The sequence below is a fragment of the Natator depressus genome, chromosome 8 (genome assembly GCF_965152275.1).
Source record: "Natator depressus isolate rNatDep1 chromosome 8, rNatDep2.hap1, whole genome shotgun sequence".
NCBI lineage: Eukaryota > Metazoa > Chordata > Testudines > Cheloniidae > Natator > Natator depressus.
In genome coordinates, this window is record NC_134241.1 from 73,859,636 (window position 1) to 73,878,487 (window position 18,852).

Sequence of the window (18,852 nt, forward strand, 5' to 3'; positions counted from 1 at the left end):
CGAGAGGTCATCTAGTCCAGTCCTCTGCACTCATGGCAGGACTAGGTATTATCTAGACATGGGGTTCTCAAACTAGGGGTCAGGACCCCTCAGGGGGTCACGAGGTTATTACATGGGGGGTTACGAGCTGTCAGCCTCCACCCCAAACCCCGCTTTGCATCCAGCATTTATAATGGTGTTAAATATATTAAGAAGTGTTTTTAATTCATAAGGAGGGTCGCACTCAGAGGCTTGCTGTGAAAAGGGGTCACCAGTACAAAAGTTTGAGAACCACTGATCTAGACCATCCCTGACAGGTGTTTGTCTTACCTGCTCTTAAAAACCCTCAATGATGGAGATTCCACAACCTCCCAAGGCAATTTACTGCAGTGCTTAACCACCCTGACGGTTAAGAAATTTTTCCTGATGTCCAACCTAAACCACCCTTGCAGCAATTTAAGCTCATTGCTTCTTGTCCTATCCTCAGGGGTTAAGAAGAACAATGTTTCTCCCTCCTCCTTGTAACAACATTTTATGTACTTGAAAACTATCATCATGTCTCCTCTCAGTCTTCTCTTTCTCAGAGTAAACAAACCCAATTTTTTCAATCTTCCCTCATAGGTCACGTTTTCTATACCTTGTGACAAAGTTCTGTCCTTGCCTCCATGGGTCCCACGTTTCCTGGAGGATTTCACTAGCCTCAGAGGCTCACTGTGACCCTCCACGTAACCCTTCTCTCTCTAGAGACAAGGGTCACAGTCTACTGAGCCATTTTCATCATAAGCCAGCAAGGGAGGTGAGGAGAAGTTATCCTTCCTTGCACAGTCTCTGTTGTCTCCCAGTCTCAGTGATTAATCAGGGGGCAAAGGGCGGGGGGGGGGGGTGGGAACCCGGGCCCACCCTCTACTCTGGGCTCCAGCCCAGGGACCCTAATAGTATCAGCTATGGTAACTGACCTTTTAGAAACATGACATGTACAATTCCCTGGGCTACTTCCCCCACAGCAGCCCTCACTTCCTCAAGCTCCACTTCACCCTTACCTCAGGGCCTCCTTCCTTGTGCCTGATATGGTGTGTACTACTCAGTCTCTCCAACAGCGCAACTTCCTCCCACAGCTCCTGACACACACACCCACCTGACTAACTGGGAGGCTTTTAACTAGTTTCAGCCAGCCCCTGATTGGCTTCAGGTGTCCCAATCAACCTAGCATTCTCCCTACCTTCTGGAAAGTTCTTAATTGGCCCCAGGTGTCTTAATTCACCTGGAGCAGCTGCCATTTCACTTATCCTGGTACCAGGGATTTGTTTAGCCTGGAGCTAATATATCTATCTCCCACTACTTTTCTATAGCCATCTGGCCTTGCCCCGTCACAACCTTTAATCATTTTTGTTGCTCTTCTCTGGACTTTCTCCAATTTGTCCACATCTTTCCTGTGCCCAGAACTGGACACAATACACCAGCTGAGGACTAATAAGCGCGGAGTAGGGTGGAAGAATTACTTCTGGTGTCTTGCTTATAACACTGCTGCTAATACATCCCAGAAGGATGTTTGCTTTTCTGCAACAGTGTTACACTGTTGACTCATATTTAGCTTGTGGTCCACTATGACCCCCAATTCCCTTTCCGCAGTACTCCTTCCTAGGCAGTCGTTCCCCATTTTGTAGATGTGCAACTGATTGTTCCTTCCTAAGTGGAGTACTTTGCATTTGTCCTTATTGAATTTCAGCCTATTTACTTCAAACCATTTCTGAACATTCATGATTTATTAATCAAAAACATGAGAAAAATGGAAGAAAGTATTATCTTGCTTAGTGTAACTTGGGTGAAAGTTGGATTCTTTGCATTTTAAATTATAAAGTGGAATGAGACCCAAAAAATGACTCTGTAAAGATGGCATTGTGCATCCATAACTTTCATGAACTCCAGATCAGTGATATTCAGACCTCAGTGGTTCAGGAGCCAAATTAGCGATCAACATTACCCAAAAGAGCCACAGAAGCGTGAATTCATTGTTTCATTTACTATCTATCTACCAACCACTCTCACAGCAAAATGACGTGACCAAGTATTCTACAATTGGCTAATAACATAGTAAAAGCCTCCTGACTGGTTAGTAACTAAATCACAGAGTGTTTTAATATCATGTGCTGCAAAGACTCATTAAAGAGCCACTTGAGCACCCAAGCCTCAGTTTGAGTGTCACTGATTCAGATCAAATGGGCTCATTTTACAAGTAAAATGAAGATTTTTCTAACTAGTGGTCCTGCAAACTCATCTGGGGATTAGAAAAATATTCAGCTTGTGTTCTATCTGTAATGAAGAAAGACTTTCCAGCTGAAATTTGGCTCAACTATCAACAGAATTGTTAGCCAAAATAGCATCCAGCTGACTCGCTCTAAGGTGTGTTTTCTCTGTTGGGGTAACAGGAATAAAAGCTTATTTTAGTTATTAAACTAAATAGACATAACTGACTATACAGAACTGACAGAAAGGAAGCAGGTCTGTGGAGTAAGAGTGACATTTTTACATTGTTACTTTGCAGAATAAACTCACATCCAATATATTTTTATAGTCAGTATAGGCCTATTTAATTCTCACATATCAAGAATGCAACATTGAGCATAAACACATGCAACAGAAATTTATGAAAAAGCAAATTCCTCTTGAAACAATTTAGAGAGATTTCTTTATGCCTCTTCTTTTAAGCATTGATATGCTATCAATATTGTCTGTGAAGTAAAAACAAGCACTTGTATCCAGATTCTTCAGTCCCTGCATTGTCATCTCTGAGACTAAACCTCTAGAGTACATCTCCACATGACACATTTACCTAAAGTGGCTGCACATGTCTAACGTAGGCTTTTGTTTAGTGATCATAGTCGTTTTGAGTTTGTTTAAATACGGAGTCCTAATGCTTACCCACTAATCCCAGGACGTTTTGAAATGCTCTCAAGCTTTTAGAAGGAAAAACTGTTGCATGGACTTTGCAGATGAAACTGACCACAGTTCACTGGAACCAGCCAGTTCAGATAAATAAAATGAAAGCAGACATTTCTTGAGAATATCTTGAAAGCTTTTCCATTAGACCGTATCAGGGGTATACAATCTTCCCTACCTTCCGATCCCCTCTTTCTTTAAATACTGTGTGTATAAATATATTTATCTGCTTCATTTGATATCAAAGATCTTTGGGGGAAAAGATATATCTTCCACTACTTTGTTTTATACTGCATTATATCACAGATATTACTATATCATCAAATTTAAACCCTAAACATTCCTAAAAGGAGAGATTGCAAACCACCACCACTGAACTTACTAGAACTAATTAGCAAGCAAATAAAGCATTTGGTCTGTGCATCATTTTAAAGTTGTTCCTGCTCCATGCCTGGCTTAGATGCAGAATTCAGTAATATTTGGGTGTAGCCTCTTCACTGGATGTCAAAGGGCAGTCTAGGAAAGCACAGTATATAATAATATGGCAAATGAGAATGTATTGAACAGATAGATAGAAATGCCTCTGGTTAGATTTTCATTAAGGGCTCAGACCGGACATTCATTTTTGATATCATGATCATTTGGACTGTGTTAATCTGGATGTTCTCTGGACAGGTAGCTCTACTACCTTAATAGACTATATTTTATACATAAAGAATACCAATGTATTACACACACATCTTGCTAAGGAAATGAAGGAAAATTTTGTGCCATGGTAATATAAACTATTAAGCAGTAATCACATCCTCCTAAATTTGAGACATCACTAATGGTAACAGTAACCTTGGCCAGCAGCAAAGCAGGGAGTTCACAGACACAAAAGTATCCAGGGTACTCTGAAAATGCCCTGGGAAGTTTTCTCAATATCATTCTTTAGCACATGACACCCATATGTGACAAGAAAGGGATGAGTCATGGTATCTGTGCCTAAGGAGAGGGGTGCAAGCAAAGTCTGACACAGTTGCTACCTTTTTAAGAAACAAAACACCTTGGGTCATCAAATCAGAGAGAGGCTACTTGTTTGTCATGTCTCCTTGAATTGGAAAAAATGAAACAGGTGGATTATTATGATGCGTAGCCCTCAAATCCCATTGCTCATTCCTTCATTCTAGCTCATGTTCTTATCCCCTCTGATCCCACAGGTTATTCGTACATTAGAAGCTTCCATCATATCACCTTTCAGCCAAGCTGGGGAGATGTGCAATTAGCTTCTTTTCAAGTTGTTGCTTATCCTACCCCATTGTTTGACTCTAGGAATAACACAGCCACTACCTGTCCCTGGGGCCGGATCGTGCCCTGTTGATACTTGCACATGCAGAAGAGGCCCGCCATATACAGATCTCCCTCTGTCAAAGAGGCAAGTGAAAGTGGTTTCAGACATCTCTTGACCCAGACCCCACAGAAAGCTCTTTGTGGGGTCCATGGTGACCATCAGTCTGCTGTTGACAAGCGTCATCCCCCTATAGACCTCATGGAATTTTCAGGAGAGTTAATCCAGCCTAAAGCTTTTCCATGGAGACCCTCCATACCATGGAATACCTCTTCAGGAGCAGGAACAGCCTGGGGAACAGCGCTAGCAGGGGGCTGGGTTGGGAGCTCAGGAGCAGATGTATAGGACCTCCATCTGGATGTTCCTGGCCTCCACTAGATTTCCCAGAGTTCCACATGAATTTCCAAAAAGCCATGGTTCGGAAGGCTGAACTCCCTTTTCTTTTCAGAACTGAATCAATACTCTCCCTCCAGATAGAGGAAATGGGAGGAAATTCTTCAAGTTTTCCTCCCCTCTCTGCACTCATGTCTCCACTAGAGGAGGTAACTGGGCTATTGTTTAGAAATCAAAGACCATCACTTCTGTAACAAACCTGGTGCCCATTCTGGCTTCCACTGCAGCCAATGGAAGCTTTATTCTTGCTTTCACCGGAATAAGATTAAGACAATTCCGAAGCCTTTGTCTCACGACTGGGCCCTTAGAAAGCAGAAGTAAGACAGCTCCTATTCTGAGCCTGTGACTTTGTAGAAAAAAGACTGCTCGCTACTACTGCATCTTTAGCTTAGCTACATTTTAAAGCAACTGTAAAACTGCAATTACGTTTGTAAACATTTTTAGCTCATTATTAATACTGTGTGTAGCAGATGACCAAAGACACACATTTTACTCGTGAACAAAATAGTCATTTCACTGAATATAAAGAAACTGCCTGAAAAATTCATAAGATCTGTTTCACAAATTACCAATTCAACCATAAGAGTGTATAGTAAAAATGACAAAAGATTTGTTCTTACAGTTGATAAAAAATTTATACCAAGGCATTCAAGTAAAGTTACTTTCTGTGTTCTGATTTAATGAATCATTTGAGCAGTATCTGGCTGGGTGACACAGATGTAGGGCTCGCTGAAGCCTACTCTAATGCCTACTGGTATAGCCTTCCTTGGGACAGTAAAGCCAGAACAATGTGTCAGACTGAAGTAATATCAAAGAAAGTAAGTGCAGTACTGGGGACGCTATGAGGTTGGCCCACAACAGTTCTTGACCTGTGAATGTCTGGTAAGTACTTCTCTGTCCTACAGGCTCCAGTGACCCAGGAAGCCCAAAAGAAGAAGCAGCAGTGCGGTAATAAACAGTCTCTGCAATAAGATTTTTGCAATCTTGTAATTCAAGCTGAAAGACATACAAAGATTGCTTGATGGTTTTAACCCTACTGAAAGGAAGAGTCTGACACTCTGTGAAACCACCAGTGATTTCTTAAAAGGTGAACTAATGTTAAATGTTTAATATGAATTTGTGAAAAGAACTGCCTGTTTTAGAACACTGAAACCTTTACATTTTGCCTTTATTTAACTTTAAACCTGTATGCTAATTTGAACAATAAAAATGGGGAAAGTTACTTCATGTATATGACTATAGTTTGCGTTGTTTATGACTTCAGAATTATGTTGAAGGAGTATGTAAAATCAGGCTTATGATTAAGAAAAAAACTGTTGAAGACCAGATCTCACCACATGCAAACTAAAATAATGTAGGAATCTAGACATTTTAGACATTTTCCTACATAATGTAGGATCTAGACAAGTATCTAAATCTTACACAATAAAACTATTCTAAGTATGTTTAAATGCAGATTGGGGATGTTTAATTAAATATCCCAGTCCGAATGTGTCTGAATAAGTTATGGCTTCAAAATGAGAATTTTTCTACCTCAAAACACAAGTTTATTCAACAGTGTGTTGAAAAGTAATTAAAGTATATAATTTTTTTAATGTACTGCCTATTTTCAAATAAAAACAGGTGAATTCCTGCTGCTGAGAAAAATTAATTCTTTAAGAAAGGCAAAAACATCCTAAAATTACTATGTAATAGAAAGTATCCTTTAGTATTTTCCACTGTGTTCTCGTTCATTCTAAAAGTTTTTCCAAAATAGTCTATTATTGACTAAGTAATATTTATTAGAATGCACAAAGGCTACTTTTTACAGGTTACACAACAGATAACTGGATCAAAATATAACAAAGCTTCTGCTGTAAAGTACTATATATCAGAGAGAAAATGAATGTTTTGGAGAAATGAGTGAAAAGAGAAGTATTGCTTAAAAAAACCCCACAACACTGACCTGAAGTCTGTAGGATTTAGTATTTTTTAAGCAATCTGTAATTTTTCAAATGATTATTTGTTATTGAAAGCCTGACAGGTACAAAACTGCTGGCAAAATAAACACTGTCGAATTTATGTGAATATGTCTGTTTATAGTGCCTAGCATAATAGTTAATCAGATTTAAAGAAAAACACCCTGATATTTGATATAATTTTTCTAATCCTTAGAATTAGAACACCTCTTGATAAAGTCATATCCGTTATTTAGAATAATTGCAGTACTTACGCTGATAACAACACAACAGCAATTAGGGTCCATTCCGGCATTTCGTGAATAATATTTGTATTTGTTAACCTGAAAAACAATAAGGGCAACATCAAAAATTTTATGTTTTAGAACACAAATAAAATCAGAACAGTTGAAACTTACTGTTAAGCAAGAATAAGGGGCTGGATTTTAAGGCCTGATTTGGAGAAATGTTGAGTACCTGCAAGACCCACTGAATTGTGTGCAAGTATATTAATATTCAAGTATCCTTAAAAGAAGATTTTCAACCCCCTTCCTATTTATAGACACCCACAATGAGATCAGATTTTGGTCCCTGTTACAGCAGTGTTAAAGCATAGTAAATCTATGGAATTCAGTGGAATTGCATAGCTAATATCAGAATCTAGTTCGTTATATTTTTAACAATATTGCACAATACCTAGGTATTTTAAATTTTTGGCCTTCATCACCCTCTTATATCAGCACCTCTCAAATAGTAAGAGCACCCCTCTTTCTTTTCTGCATCTATTGTAAGAGCTTGAAAGATAGCAGAATTCCCCCTCTCACTCACTCATGGCTCCTATGCATGAGTGGTCGGGGGGGGGGGCGGAGGGGGGGAGAGAAGAAGCTAAGTCAAAGAAACAGAATTTGTATTTATTTCAGAATTCAGAGAGGTCCAAGGTCATTCTTATTTCCAGCGAGAGAGAGTTCAGAAGCCTAGGTCCCATACCAGCAAAAGTTCTGTCTCCTGTACTCCGTGTCTCCCCTTACTGATCAAGCTTCATGTTTCACATCTAGAAACTAACTACCCTTGAGCCAAAATGATGATTTTCTCTGCCTGGTGCCCACACTAGGGTATATATTTTATAAAGTATGGCTCCCCTCTGAATAGAGAATCTGAAAAAATGGCACACTTAAGGCTTGTCTATACTGCAGGCTAAATTGGCGCCACTGTGATTGATGCAGTGGCGTCAATTTAATGGGTCTGGTGAAGACACGATGAGTCGATGGGAGAGCACTCTCCCGTCGACTTCAGTACTCCATCTCACCAAGGGTGGAAGGTAAGTCGGTAGGAAAGCATCTCCTGCCGATATAGCGTAGTGTAGACACTGCATTAGGTCGATATACACTACATCGCTCAGATGGATGATTGTTTCACACCTGAGTGACGTAACTTACATTGACCTAAGCAGCAGGGTAGACCAGGCCTTAGGTCCATGTTTCTTGCATCTCATTGATTTTCATACCAAATGTGCTCACTTTACAAGACAAAGTAATTTTTTTCTAAACTGCAAGCCCTACCATTTCTTCTTGGGATCTGCATCACAAGTTGGGTTTTCTTTCTTGGGTAGGCCAATGTACACCGCCAGTTACACTGGGCAATGCTAACAACCGGTTTTTTAAGTGGTAGCTCAATAAGTTATCCCTACAGACAATTTTATAGAAGTTGTTTGACACCAGTGCCCACAGTTGGACCCTTTTAGGGAGCTCATAGAATTTTAATAACTATGGGAAGTATGGCCCCAGCTGCTGGGGTGGGAAAAAATATTGCATGATAGACAGACAATGCACGAGACCATCCCACCAGATTGTCAACTCTGAGGCACAGAGCAGAATGTTTCCTTCCACATGCAGCACATTTATCCAGAAAATGACAAACTCTGCTGTTCTAGGCTTTGACTGCCTCAGTGGTCCGCATATATTTTCAGGGAACCAGGAACAAATTTATTTTGGCCTTGCAATATGACACTTTTGTATGACCTGAGACAGAACAGCACAAAGTGGAAGAGTAGAGAGGTGGATCTGGCAGAACAATTTAAATCAGTTGTTGAATACATCATGAGAATTTTTAGGTCAGGTCCAAAGATACCTTGCGCATCAGACCCCAACTCTGTTCACACTACTGGCATAGTTAACGCTACACAGGTTTATGTTTACAAAATGTAGACAAAATTCTATAACCATGGCAGTTAGCAGTGTTTTGCCCCTGCCAGAGGCCAACCTATCACATGGTTGTCTTTTTGTAATCATGGCAATGTTAGCTATTCTGCCACTTCTCCTTCCCTCACCAATTTTGTATGCTAGGACACCCCAGAGTGCATTGTGCCATACTGTTGCTCCCACTCTGTGTGCATGTCATCTAGACAATCTATACCCTGCAGAGATAGTATGGAATAACTAGCCAGGTTTTCTCAAAATGTTCCAGTAAAATAGGGTTATGCAGCAAGGCAGGTGTGAACTGCTGTGTTGCCAAAAACTGCTATGAGACAGAAACTGAACTGTGATTAAAAGGTAGCCATGCCTAACTGGTTACAAAATCACAGACACAGCTTTCTAGCCAATAACCTAAACTGATTTCAGCAGCAGGACAGAGCACTGTTGGTGTTCTGAATGCATAGCAAACTATGATAGCTGCTACCCTAGCAGAACATCACAAACCATATAATATCATACATTATTTTCCAAGCAATAAGGTTATATTACAAATACAGTCAGTTTTAAATCAGTAATATACGGCACTTGTTTTTATCAATATCTGACAAAAACAACAGTGAGTTTTAAGGTTGACCTTTTCCACCCTAAGGGAACAATCCCCCCCCCCCCCCAATGAGAATTTAGGGTTAACAAAAGAATAACCAAAAGATCCAAGCATTTGACACTTTGGAACCTTATCCCTGGCAATCTTGTTATTTGCTAAGTTTGTGTAAAATTCCAGAATTCATACAGCTAATATAGTGGTTCAAAATAATCACACATAAAACACAATTCCAATTATAATCTGTAAACTCTGCTTAGCCTGGTTTCAATAGAAGAGCAACAGATACTCAAATCTGACCAATAAGGAGAACAAGACATCCTCACTGCTTCCCTTTCCTGCTTTATTTCCTCAGCACAGTAACTAATTTCAACTAACTACCTTCTCATTCTTGGCATTACACGTATCTGTGGTTATTGGTTTGGAAACCTAACACTTTTCTATTCATCTTTAGCGAAAAGCACTCTATATATGAACATTTAGTATTTCTTTATCTGCCTGAGCAGGTGGCAGAGATAGGGAATTTCTTTTGTAAGTTAAAAACTAAAACAACAGTGTTGTTTCTCCCCATCCCCAGTGAATCCAGGTGATTCTTCAAAACAAGATAAGTGTTTAACTATAGTTTAAATACAAATTTTATAAGTATCAGCCATGACTACTGAAGCAGTGCATCTCCATCTGTATTATTTCCTTCCTATGCTTTAGTACTCAATGTTAATTTTATTAAACAAAATGGCCATGTCATATAACATAACCAGTATTTTTGGTTAAATAACATGGATTGTCTGAAACAAACCAGCATGCACTGATTACTATATGAAATTGTTCAAGGCAGTGTGTAGCAACAAAAAGTTAATATGTGCTAAACGGTTACTCTTTTCTGTTTAGAGAATATGAGACAAAACAAGGACTTTAAGGTCTTGACTCAATACTGATGACAGTGATAAAAACTACTAAGAAATGCCTGATGGAATCATCTTGACAGGCAATTCATATGTAACATTCCAGTTAATCTGCTCTGATGAGATACAATGGAAGAGACAGCTCTAAATCACTTGGGAAAACGCTGTCAAATAGCAGAGAAAGCAGCTTTGTTTCAGTGCTCTACAAGGAGCCATTATTGATTAGAGCACAAGAAGGCGTCATTCTTGTACACAAACTAAGAGATGTAGTTATTTGTGTCAATTAACTCTTATTCAATGTTAGTATTGATTGGCAAGGTCTCAACACTAGTCATTGCCATCAATATGCTATTTACAGTAGAGGTAGTCAGAAGACACAGATAACCTGCTGGATGCAGTAATATAGATCGGTTGACGCAGTACTGTCACTGGATTGGATGATTAGTCAAGATTTCACAACCAGTAACCTTTTGGTACAATACCTGTCCTACAGCACTTGTGCAACTGTATTAAAAAAGCCATTTTAGGAAGATCACACTAAAGCATGCAACCTACAGCTGTGAAGCCTTAAATAATCAGGAGCAGTGAAAGGGCAATCACTTTCAAAAACAAGCTGTGTGTCAACACCAAGGCGTCTGAAGACTAAAGCTTTCAAAAAACAGTCAAGTGCAAGGCCCCCACTAAAAATGGTTCACTAATTCGTTGTCTTATCTTTAGCCAAAGCTGCTACTTCAAAACAATCTGTGAGGGAGGGGAGAAAAACGTCAGTACAATTATATCTTTTAAACATATGTTGTGGGGGAAAAACCTAGCAGCAATGTTTTAAAAGTAGAAGTTTAAGTCTATGATTTGGGTTTGCAGAGTTCTAATTTTCTGTTAAAAAGTATGACAAAAAGTCCTACAAGTTTTTAAAGAGAGAAACTGCAGCAAGTTTGCTTAGGTCAAGTAGAGCTAGATGACTAGGTGCTGAAAGCCAGAGAATGCCCCCAAGATCCCAAAAGATTCAAACTGGTCATTCTGGTAGTTTGGTTGGTGTCAAACCCCACACAGTACTGAAGCAGGTTTGCTTCATACAGCACAGCCTACAATAGAAGGGGAAAAGCAGTATTAAATCCAGCTGCAATATTTCCTCCATCCCTGTAGATGGAGATATGACCCGCAGAGCTGCATTCGCAGCAAGTGAAGGCATATAAACCTGTTCGGCAAACAGAATCAGAGTAGCAAAAGGATGACAGGTGAAGGAAAAAACAACAACTTAGGAATCAAAAATAAAAGGTAAAGAGAGAAAATATAAATCTTGTCTCCCCTCAGTCATTGACAGGAGCACAGCATGTAAAAAGAGATGTTACTTACTTGTACAGTAATTTGCGTTCTTTGAGATGTTTTGTCCCTACAGATACTCCACTTCAGGTGTCAATGCATGCCTATGTGCCTCAGATCAGAGATTTTTGGTAGCAGTGTCCACGTGATCTGCACAGGCATTCTGTAGACCGGTGGACATGCTGGCTGACGCTTCCTGCAGCTCCCATTGGCTGGGATCTGCGAACTTCGGCCACTGGGAGTTGCAGGGGGTTATGCCTGCGGACAGTCAACGTCCGCAAAATGTCTCACGGCCCGCAATCAGCTTACCCTGATGGGCTGCATGTGGCCCGCGGGCTGCAGGTTGCCCACCACTGCTGTACACCCTTGTTCTGATCTGAGGGCATATAAGGCAGGGTGGACCCACCGCTGCTCCAGTTCCTTCTCCACCATGAAATCTGGCCTAATGCTGGGACTCCAAAGAAGAGAAGGAGGGTGTAGCACCCGTAGGGACAAAACATCTTGAAGAACTCAAGTTATTATACGAGTAAGTAACTTCTCCTTCTTCTTTGAGTAATTGCCCCTATTAGCGCTCCATTTCAGGTGACTTTTGCAGCGTCCAGGCTACGGGGGATGGCACTGAGAAGTCCTATTTAGCCCAGATTGGAGAACAGCCATCCCAAAGGCTGCATCAGACTTAGAAACATACACTTTGGTTTTCACTATTTCCTGGAGAAAAATCGGTAAATCCCTACATTTTTAAAAAAGTAAATATTCGGGTTTTAGCAATTTCCACCAAATTTTGGGTGAGCCAGCACCTGGCTCCGCCCTTGAAGAGTCCCTGCTGCTGCGAGACGAGAAGGGTGTTGGGTCCCAGCAGCTGAGACCACACATCCAGTGCAGTGACAGGCCCACAGGGAGCAGAAGTCTGCACCCCCTGAGTACTGTCCCTGGTATTTGGGCCTTTCAATGCAGCCCATCTGTTTCCCCTGCCAGACAGTCCCGTCCTGACCTCAGCCCTTCAGCTCCTGCACTGTGAAGAGGAAGGGAGCCAGGTTCTGGCAGCTGAGATTGTTTGACCGCTGCAATGACAGGGGGCGGAAAGCTGCACCCTTTGAGTACTGGTGCCCATAGCTGCTGCTGTCCTTTGTTTTCAGGTTTCACCAATTTTCACTTTTAAAAATTTTGGAATAAAAATATTGATAAATTCCCAGGAAAATTTTAAAATAAAACCTGAAAATGTAAGGCCTTAACTGTGGTGTAGTACTGGTAGAAGGTGTGAATAGATGATCAGGTGTAAGCTTTACAGATGCCTTTGATGGGACATTCTTGAGCAAAGCCATATAGAGGTAGACTGTGTCCGAGTGGAGTGGGCAGTCACTCTTGAGGGAGGATGCACGGTCGAGAGTTTGTAGCATGACAAAATGCACCCAGCGACCAATATGGACAGCCTTTGGGTAGAAATAGGGGTTCCTTTCATTCTGTCTACAAAGGAGACAAAGAGTCTAGGAGAGGCTTTGCCTAGTTCTTTCTAGGCAGAACACTAGTGCCCTCCTAACATTCAGAGTGTGTAGACTAACTTCCACCCTAGAGTTGTGCAATTTAGGGTAAAAGATGGATAACTGAATGTACTGGTTAACGTGGATGTATGAGGTGGTCTTTTCATAACTTTAATTACTCACATTTGGAGGATGAAGTGAAATTTGAGAGGCATTAAAACACGAACCCTTTTATACTGCTGAATAACCTCTACATGCTGGAAGCAGTTTATTGGAGTATGTTTAGCTATGTAAATTTAAAGCATATTAAAAAAATCAACCACAATAGGGGAAGGTTGCGCACACTGAATAAGAGACACTGGTACTTTCAGTAAAATTTAGTTATAGTTTTTATTTTTTCACAAAAATGTAAAAACTATAGATTCTCTGGGGAAAATACAAATTCCAAGTTTTTCCATGGCAAACTGATTTCTAGGATCCATGCTCATTACTCTCAACCAATATATCAAAATAGCTGCTTGGTGAAGGTTGACAGCTACATGACCACAGAGATGAAGCTAGATGGTCTTTTCTTTTGGAACCAAGATCTTTTCTTAGGTGGCGCTGTGGCCCTGTGATATGTTTGAAACTGGATGGGGCAGGACCTTTGGAGGTCTGTGGTCTGCTGTACCTGCTTTTGCTTACAGAATAATAGATTCCTAAGTACTGAAGATTTGCTCTGGAATTCTGGAGTGGAGGGATTTATTCATGGTGTCAACAAACAGCTTGGTGGCCTTGAACAGAAGATCCTCCATTGTGCTCTGGACCTTCCTCGGATAACAGAGGGCTGTAACCAGGATGAACGCTGTCATAAGGTTTGGGGTGCAATCCAGAACAGTAAGGGGTTGTGTCACCTGTTACCCTGTAATCCCGAGCGCATCACAATCTTTTGATACTGTAGCTCCCAGCCTGTGATATTCAGTCAGCAACAAGCATGCACATCAGACCCTGAGTGTTTGGGTGTTATGCAGCCAGCCTGGTTCAGCAGTTCTGATCCCAGCGGCCTGTCTACAGCCCCAGAGTCCACTCTGGCTTCCACCAGCCTTGGTTACAATCAGCAAAGTGATCCCAACACACTCCTAGTCCCAAATTTCCCCCAAACCATGTGCAAGTGAAAACACGCATCTAAAAGTCTAAAACTAGCAAGGTACAGCCTTTGTTCAAGATGGTTTTTCTTGCCAATCTGCACCTCTTCCAGAGGGATTTGCAGACTCAACTATTCTTTTCATGAAGTCTTGCGTTTGAAGTCAACTGCACAGGAAATGGGGAAAGCAGCATTACAGCCCCATATAGAGAAGAAGAGGATTTATCAGTGGGTGGTGTAGCTTCCCAATCAGCCCTCAGTTCTTGTTCCTCAAAGGGTTCCTCCTAACTAGAGGACAAGTGAAGAGGGTACTGAGAAACAGGTAGCTCTCTCTCCTCATGGTCCTATTGAGAAGTTGTGCTCTATAGGACTGGTCTCCTCACATGTGGCCCAGGGATTCCAGAAGAGCCTTTGAGGTGGGGCATAGGGGAAAGGTGGTGGACAGTCGTACCAAGAGGGCTATTGAGGGGCTTGCATGTGCCTGGGTCCTGGTAAAACTCTTTCAGAATAGACTTCTGTGGAGGGAGATCTGAACGAGCAGGTGGTGAAACCCTGAGATTTCTGGAGTCAAAAGAGGAGTCTTCCCCTCTACTGAAGGCGGGAGCTGATCTCATTGGTACCAGAGAGTGCTCTGGAGGAGTGGTTTTCTTCGGTACCATTTGTAGGGGAGACCTGGGCTCCTCAGAGACTAGGAGATTTTTCAGGAACAGGAATCTGCTCGGTACAGGAGAGGCAGGACACTGGAAAGCTAAGTCTGCTGTAGCTGAAGCCACTAGTACCGAAGATGGCAAAGGGTCGTGATCAGAATGCTCCTGGTGTTTGTGCCCTGCTGGAGGGGCAGGGATGGGGGCAGCTGGTGCCAGTACCCATCTTTTGAGGTGGCAGAGTTCTTTTGCCTGGCTGGTTCCAAACCAGGTACTTCCATCGGTACCAGGTAGGGCTGAGTATCAAGAAACTTTTCAGTGCAAGTACCACTAGAAGTCTTTTAGTTGGTGCAGGAAGTACAGTACAGGAGGCTCTAGAAGCCTTGACTGTACCTGAGATGGGACATGAGAGCTCATTGTAGATTTCTGAGGCAAAGTAACCCCTTTCTTCAATGCCCCTCTATCAGTGGACTTAGGTCTTTTCTTTTTTGAGCTAGTCTCTGGAGCTGCCCCATGGTTCTTACCCAGCAGAGACAGAGCCGTAGAAGCTGAAGGAGAGCTTTGCTTGGCTGACCCTGATACACTTAGTTAGGGCTATTGGTGGGCCCTAGTTGGAGAAAGATTGCACAGAATGCACCATGGGAAGCAGCTTAAGTTTAGCCTCCCTCAGCTTCCTGGGTCTGCTTTCAAATCTGATGAAGATCTTGCATGTTGACACGATGTGTGTCGCTCCCAGACAGTGGAGATAGCTGGAATGACTTGCTGAGGGGAAAAAGACCTTCTCACATCTGGCAGGTTTTAGAACCCTCACTGTGAAAAAGAAGGTGGGGGGAATGAAAAGACCACACAAAAAGCGTGCAAGGTAAGTAAAAAACAATACAAATTTACGGATAAGCTGAAGAAAGTTAGCTAGGACTAGAGGTCCACGCTAATTCACAGATATCGCAGCGCCTCGTCTCATGCTGTGGGCAGTTGAGAAGTAACTGGAGCAGTGGCAGGTCCAGTTTGCCTTATACGCCCTCGGATTGGAGCACAAGAATGTACAGCACACAGACATGGACCACGCAGACACTCCTACCAAAAGTTTCTGATCAGAGGCACATAGGTATATGCACACCTGATGCGGAGTACCCACAGAAACAATTACTCAAAGAAGAAAAATCTAATTTGACACGGGAAGTTTCAGGAGCAATAAAGAAGCCCAAACTTCAGGAAACAATTGGGTTAAACAAAAAACACAAGAAAAGGCAAATGCATGCAGGAGGTCGTATTTCTTTTAGCATCAAAACACCAATCATCTATAGTTTTACTTTGGTACATTTTCTCATTAAATTAATGTCAGCTCCTGCCTGAGCGATCCATCATTGATCAGATTCCCCTCTGGCAAGAATAGTGTAATGGCCTGATCCTTGCCTCTAACACGAATAGGACACAAGTGGGAGACAAGATTCAAGCACCTCCACAGTACTTTTGGGCCAAAACTTGGCTATGAGACCCAACAATCTAGAATTTTCAGAAAAGAAGTTCTTTTTCAGTACAAGGGCTCGTTCACCCCAGGGATAGAACATACTGCCTCCCAGTGCTCCGAGAGGCAGGTGGTCACCTTGAAAGGAAACTTACAAATGAAGTGCCAAGAACATAGGAATTGCCATACTGACTCAGATCTAGTATACTATCTCAGAATGTGGCCAGCACCAGATGTTTCAGATTAAGGTGCAAGAAAACTGCAATAGGCAGTTATCGAATAACATGCCCTAAGAAAAGTTTATTCCTAACTTCCATTAAGGACTGGTTTAGTGCATAAGTAATTATATCCAAATTCCTGGTTTTTTGTCCATACTATAACAACTCTGGATATTCTGGTTATCTGTATAAAGTGTCCAATCATTTTTTAAAAATCCTGCTAAGCTCTTATCTTCTGTGGTATCGTGGGACAAGGAGTTCTATGGGCCGATTGTGCATTGGGTGAAAGTATTTATTTTTATCAGTTTTATCAGTAGTTGGTCCAATAAAAGATATTATCTCACCTGCCTTATGTCTCTAATTTACTCATTTAGTCATTTAACATAGATTTCTATGTAAATACCTAATTTTCTCTTGGTCTTTAACAAAGTGCCCTGGCAGACTGAAGATTTGACATCTCAGTTTTTGTAACAAAAGCTTACAGGCACTGAGGGACTTTGCTTGGGAAGAACTATAACCATTCTGAAATGTCTCCAGAGATCTCTTCAGAGCGCTTCCCAGCAGTGGTGATTGAATAAAATGCTGCCCAAAAGAGGCTGAACGGCAAGTGTTCCTTTAAAAACCAATGGAGCTGAAAATTGCCGTTGCTCAGTTCACCACATTCTCTTTTACCCTTTAACTAAACTCTCCCACATTATGACCATGTGTTTTATCCCCTATGATGGGCCTTCAACAATTTTTCAGCCTGAAGTCCTTCCAGTACACGAAGCAGAAAAGAAAACTTGTTTGTCAGAGGTGCCCACTCATTATTTTATTCAGCATTTCAACCCCATTAACATAGTAAGTGGTACTTAAGGCCCTGAATCTTCCAAGTACTTCAGCAAATGGTTTAACTGCCCCTTGTGAGTATTCAAACCGAAATCAATGAGACTACTCATGTGAGTAAAGTTAAGCCTGGGCACATAAGCATTTGCAGGATTGGAGATCTATGCATCAATGACCACTGCTTTTATCCTCAGGTCCAGGAGGCAGTATTTGCCACCAGCTTCTGCTGCAGCAGAAGTCCAGGTACAGATGGAGAAAAGGCCAAACAAATTGTTCCTTCTTGCTAGGAGCAGTATGAAGGAAAAATAAATGTAGGTTTAGTTGAATTGATTCTACGGATAACTGAAGTGGAGAATTTGGCCCCACACTATGCATCTTGAATTTTGTAATCTTGTTCTCAGCAACCATGATGTGAATTCAAAATATTTACTTTATTTAGGTTCTTAAAGCACCTACCCATTGCTCTAGGTGCTACAATAAATTCAATATGTAGAAAAAAAATTCCCAATCTGCAATTAAATGTAAACCAACTGCTAAGGAAAGAGTTCACTTAAGATCCTCCACATTAGAAGAACTCCCAATTAGCTACCAATGGCCTTCAATTCACCCCTTATCCAAAAGTGTTGCAAAAAGGTCTCAACATTAACTGACTCAAAAGACAACTCAAGCATCATCAGATACAATTAATAAGAAAGATTTTGTTCTATTTTGTTTCAGCACTAAAGGTTGGAATATTGTTAAGGCGCTGCTCCATATATTTAGGAGGAGTTAAAAAAAAAAAAAAGGTGAAACATAACAGTGAGAGTCCTCAGGCAGGTTGCAATTCAGATCATATTTACAATAAATTGGGAATAAAAGTTCAATTGGGCTATCGCGCAACAGGTCCTAACAAATAATAATGAAGATGGTAAAATCTGTATGTCAAAATCTTAATAATAGGGAGCCAAATTTAACTAACATGTCCAAATTGCTTTCAGGTATGCTTTTGAAAGAAGTCTGTTTTGGTGCTGACACGCTACTGTTTTGGTGCTGAGACACTACTGTTACAAAGGCCCATGGTGGGAGTATGCCAGAATCCATACTAGTTTCAGCAATCCAGAGAACTCAATCAGGCTGAGGGGACTATTATGAATTTAGCATTACAGACTGACTAAAAATCCTACATTTCTGTAAACCCAGGTCATTCGTGTATGTGGGGTATACTTCTCCAACTCTAGCATATATGAAAGAAGCTCTTCCCTAACCCTTTACATGTTTTTGGCATAGTTGCTAGGAGAAACTGTGGAGTTAATCAGGATTTATTTTAAAAAACAGCAATTATAGTAATTAAATTTTTAAAAAAATCATGCGTGCCACCTCCATCAGCATAAAAAAACATTTTCTGTCTTTACAAGTCCCTGCTACAGCTCTTTAGTCTAACCTGGTCTTTGAAGATGTTAGCCAAAATTAAGGGTTCAAGTGGAACTGACATTCTACTCATTAAAATATAAATGCCACAAGAAAAGTGT

General features: G+C 41.1%; 1 protein-coding gene across 3 annotated transcripts in view; it reads right to left on the reverse strand.

The window, feature by feature from the left end:
* Positions 1-18,852, reverse strand: part of RPAP2 (RNA polymerase II associated protein 2) — a 67,256-nt gene that overhangs the window by 22,694 nt on the left and 25,710 nt on the right. For all 3 annotated transcript variants that reach the window (XM_074961334.1, XM_074961335.1, XM_074961333.1), the window contains exon 11: positions 6,852-6,920. In XM_074961334.1, coding sequence (XP_074817435.1) covers positions 6,852-6,920 — 69 coding nt within the window. The remainder of the gene's footprint in view (positions 1-6,851; positions 6,921-18,852) is intronic.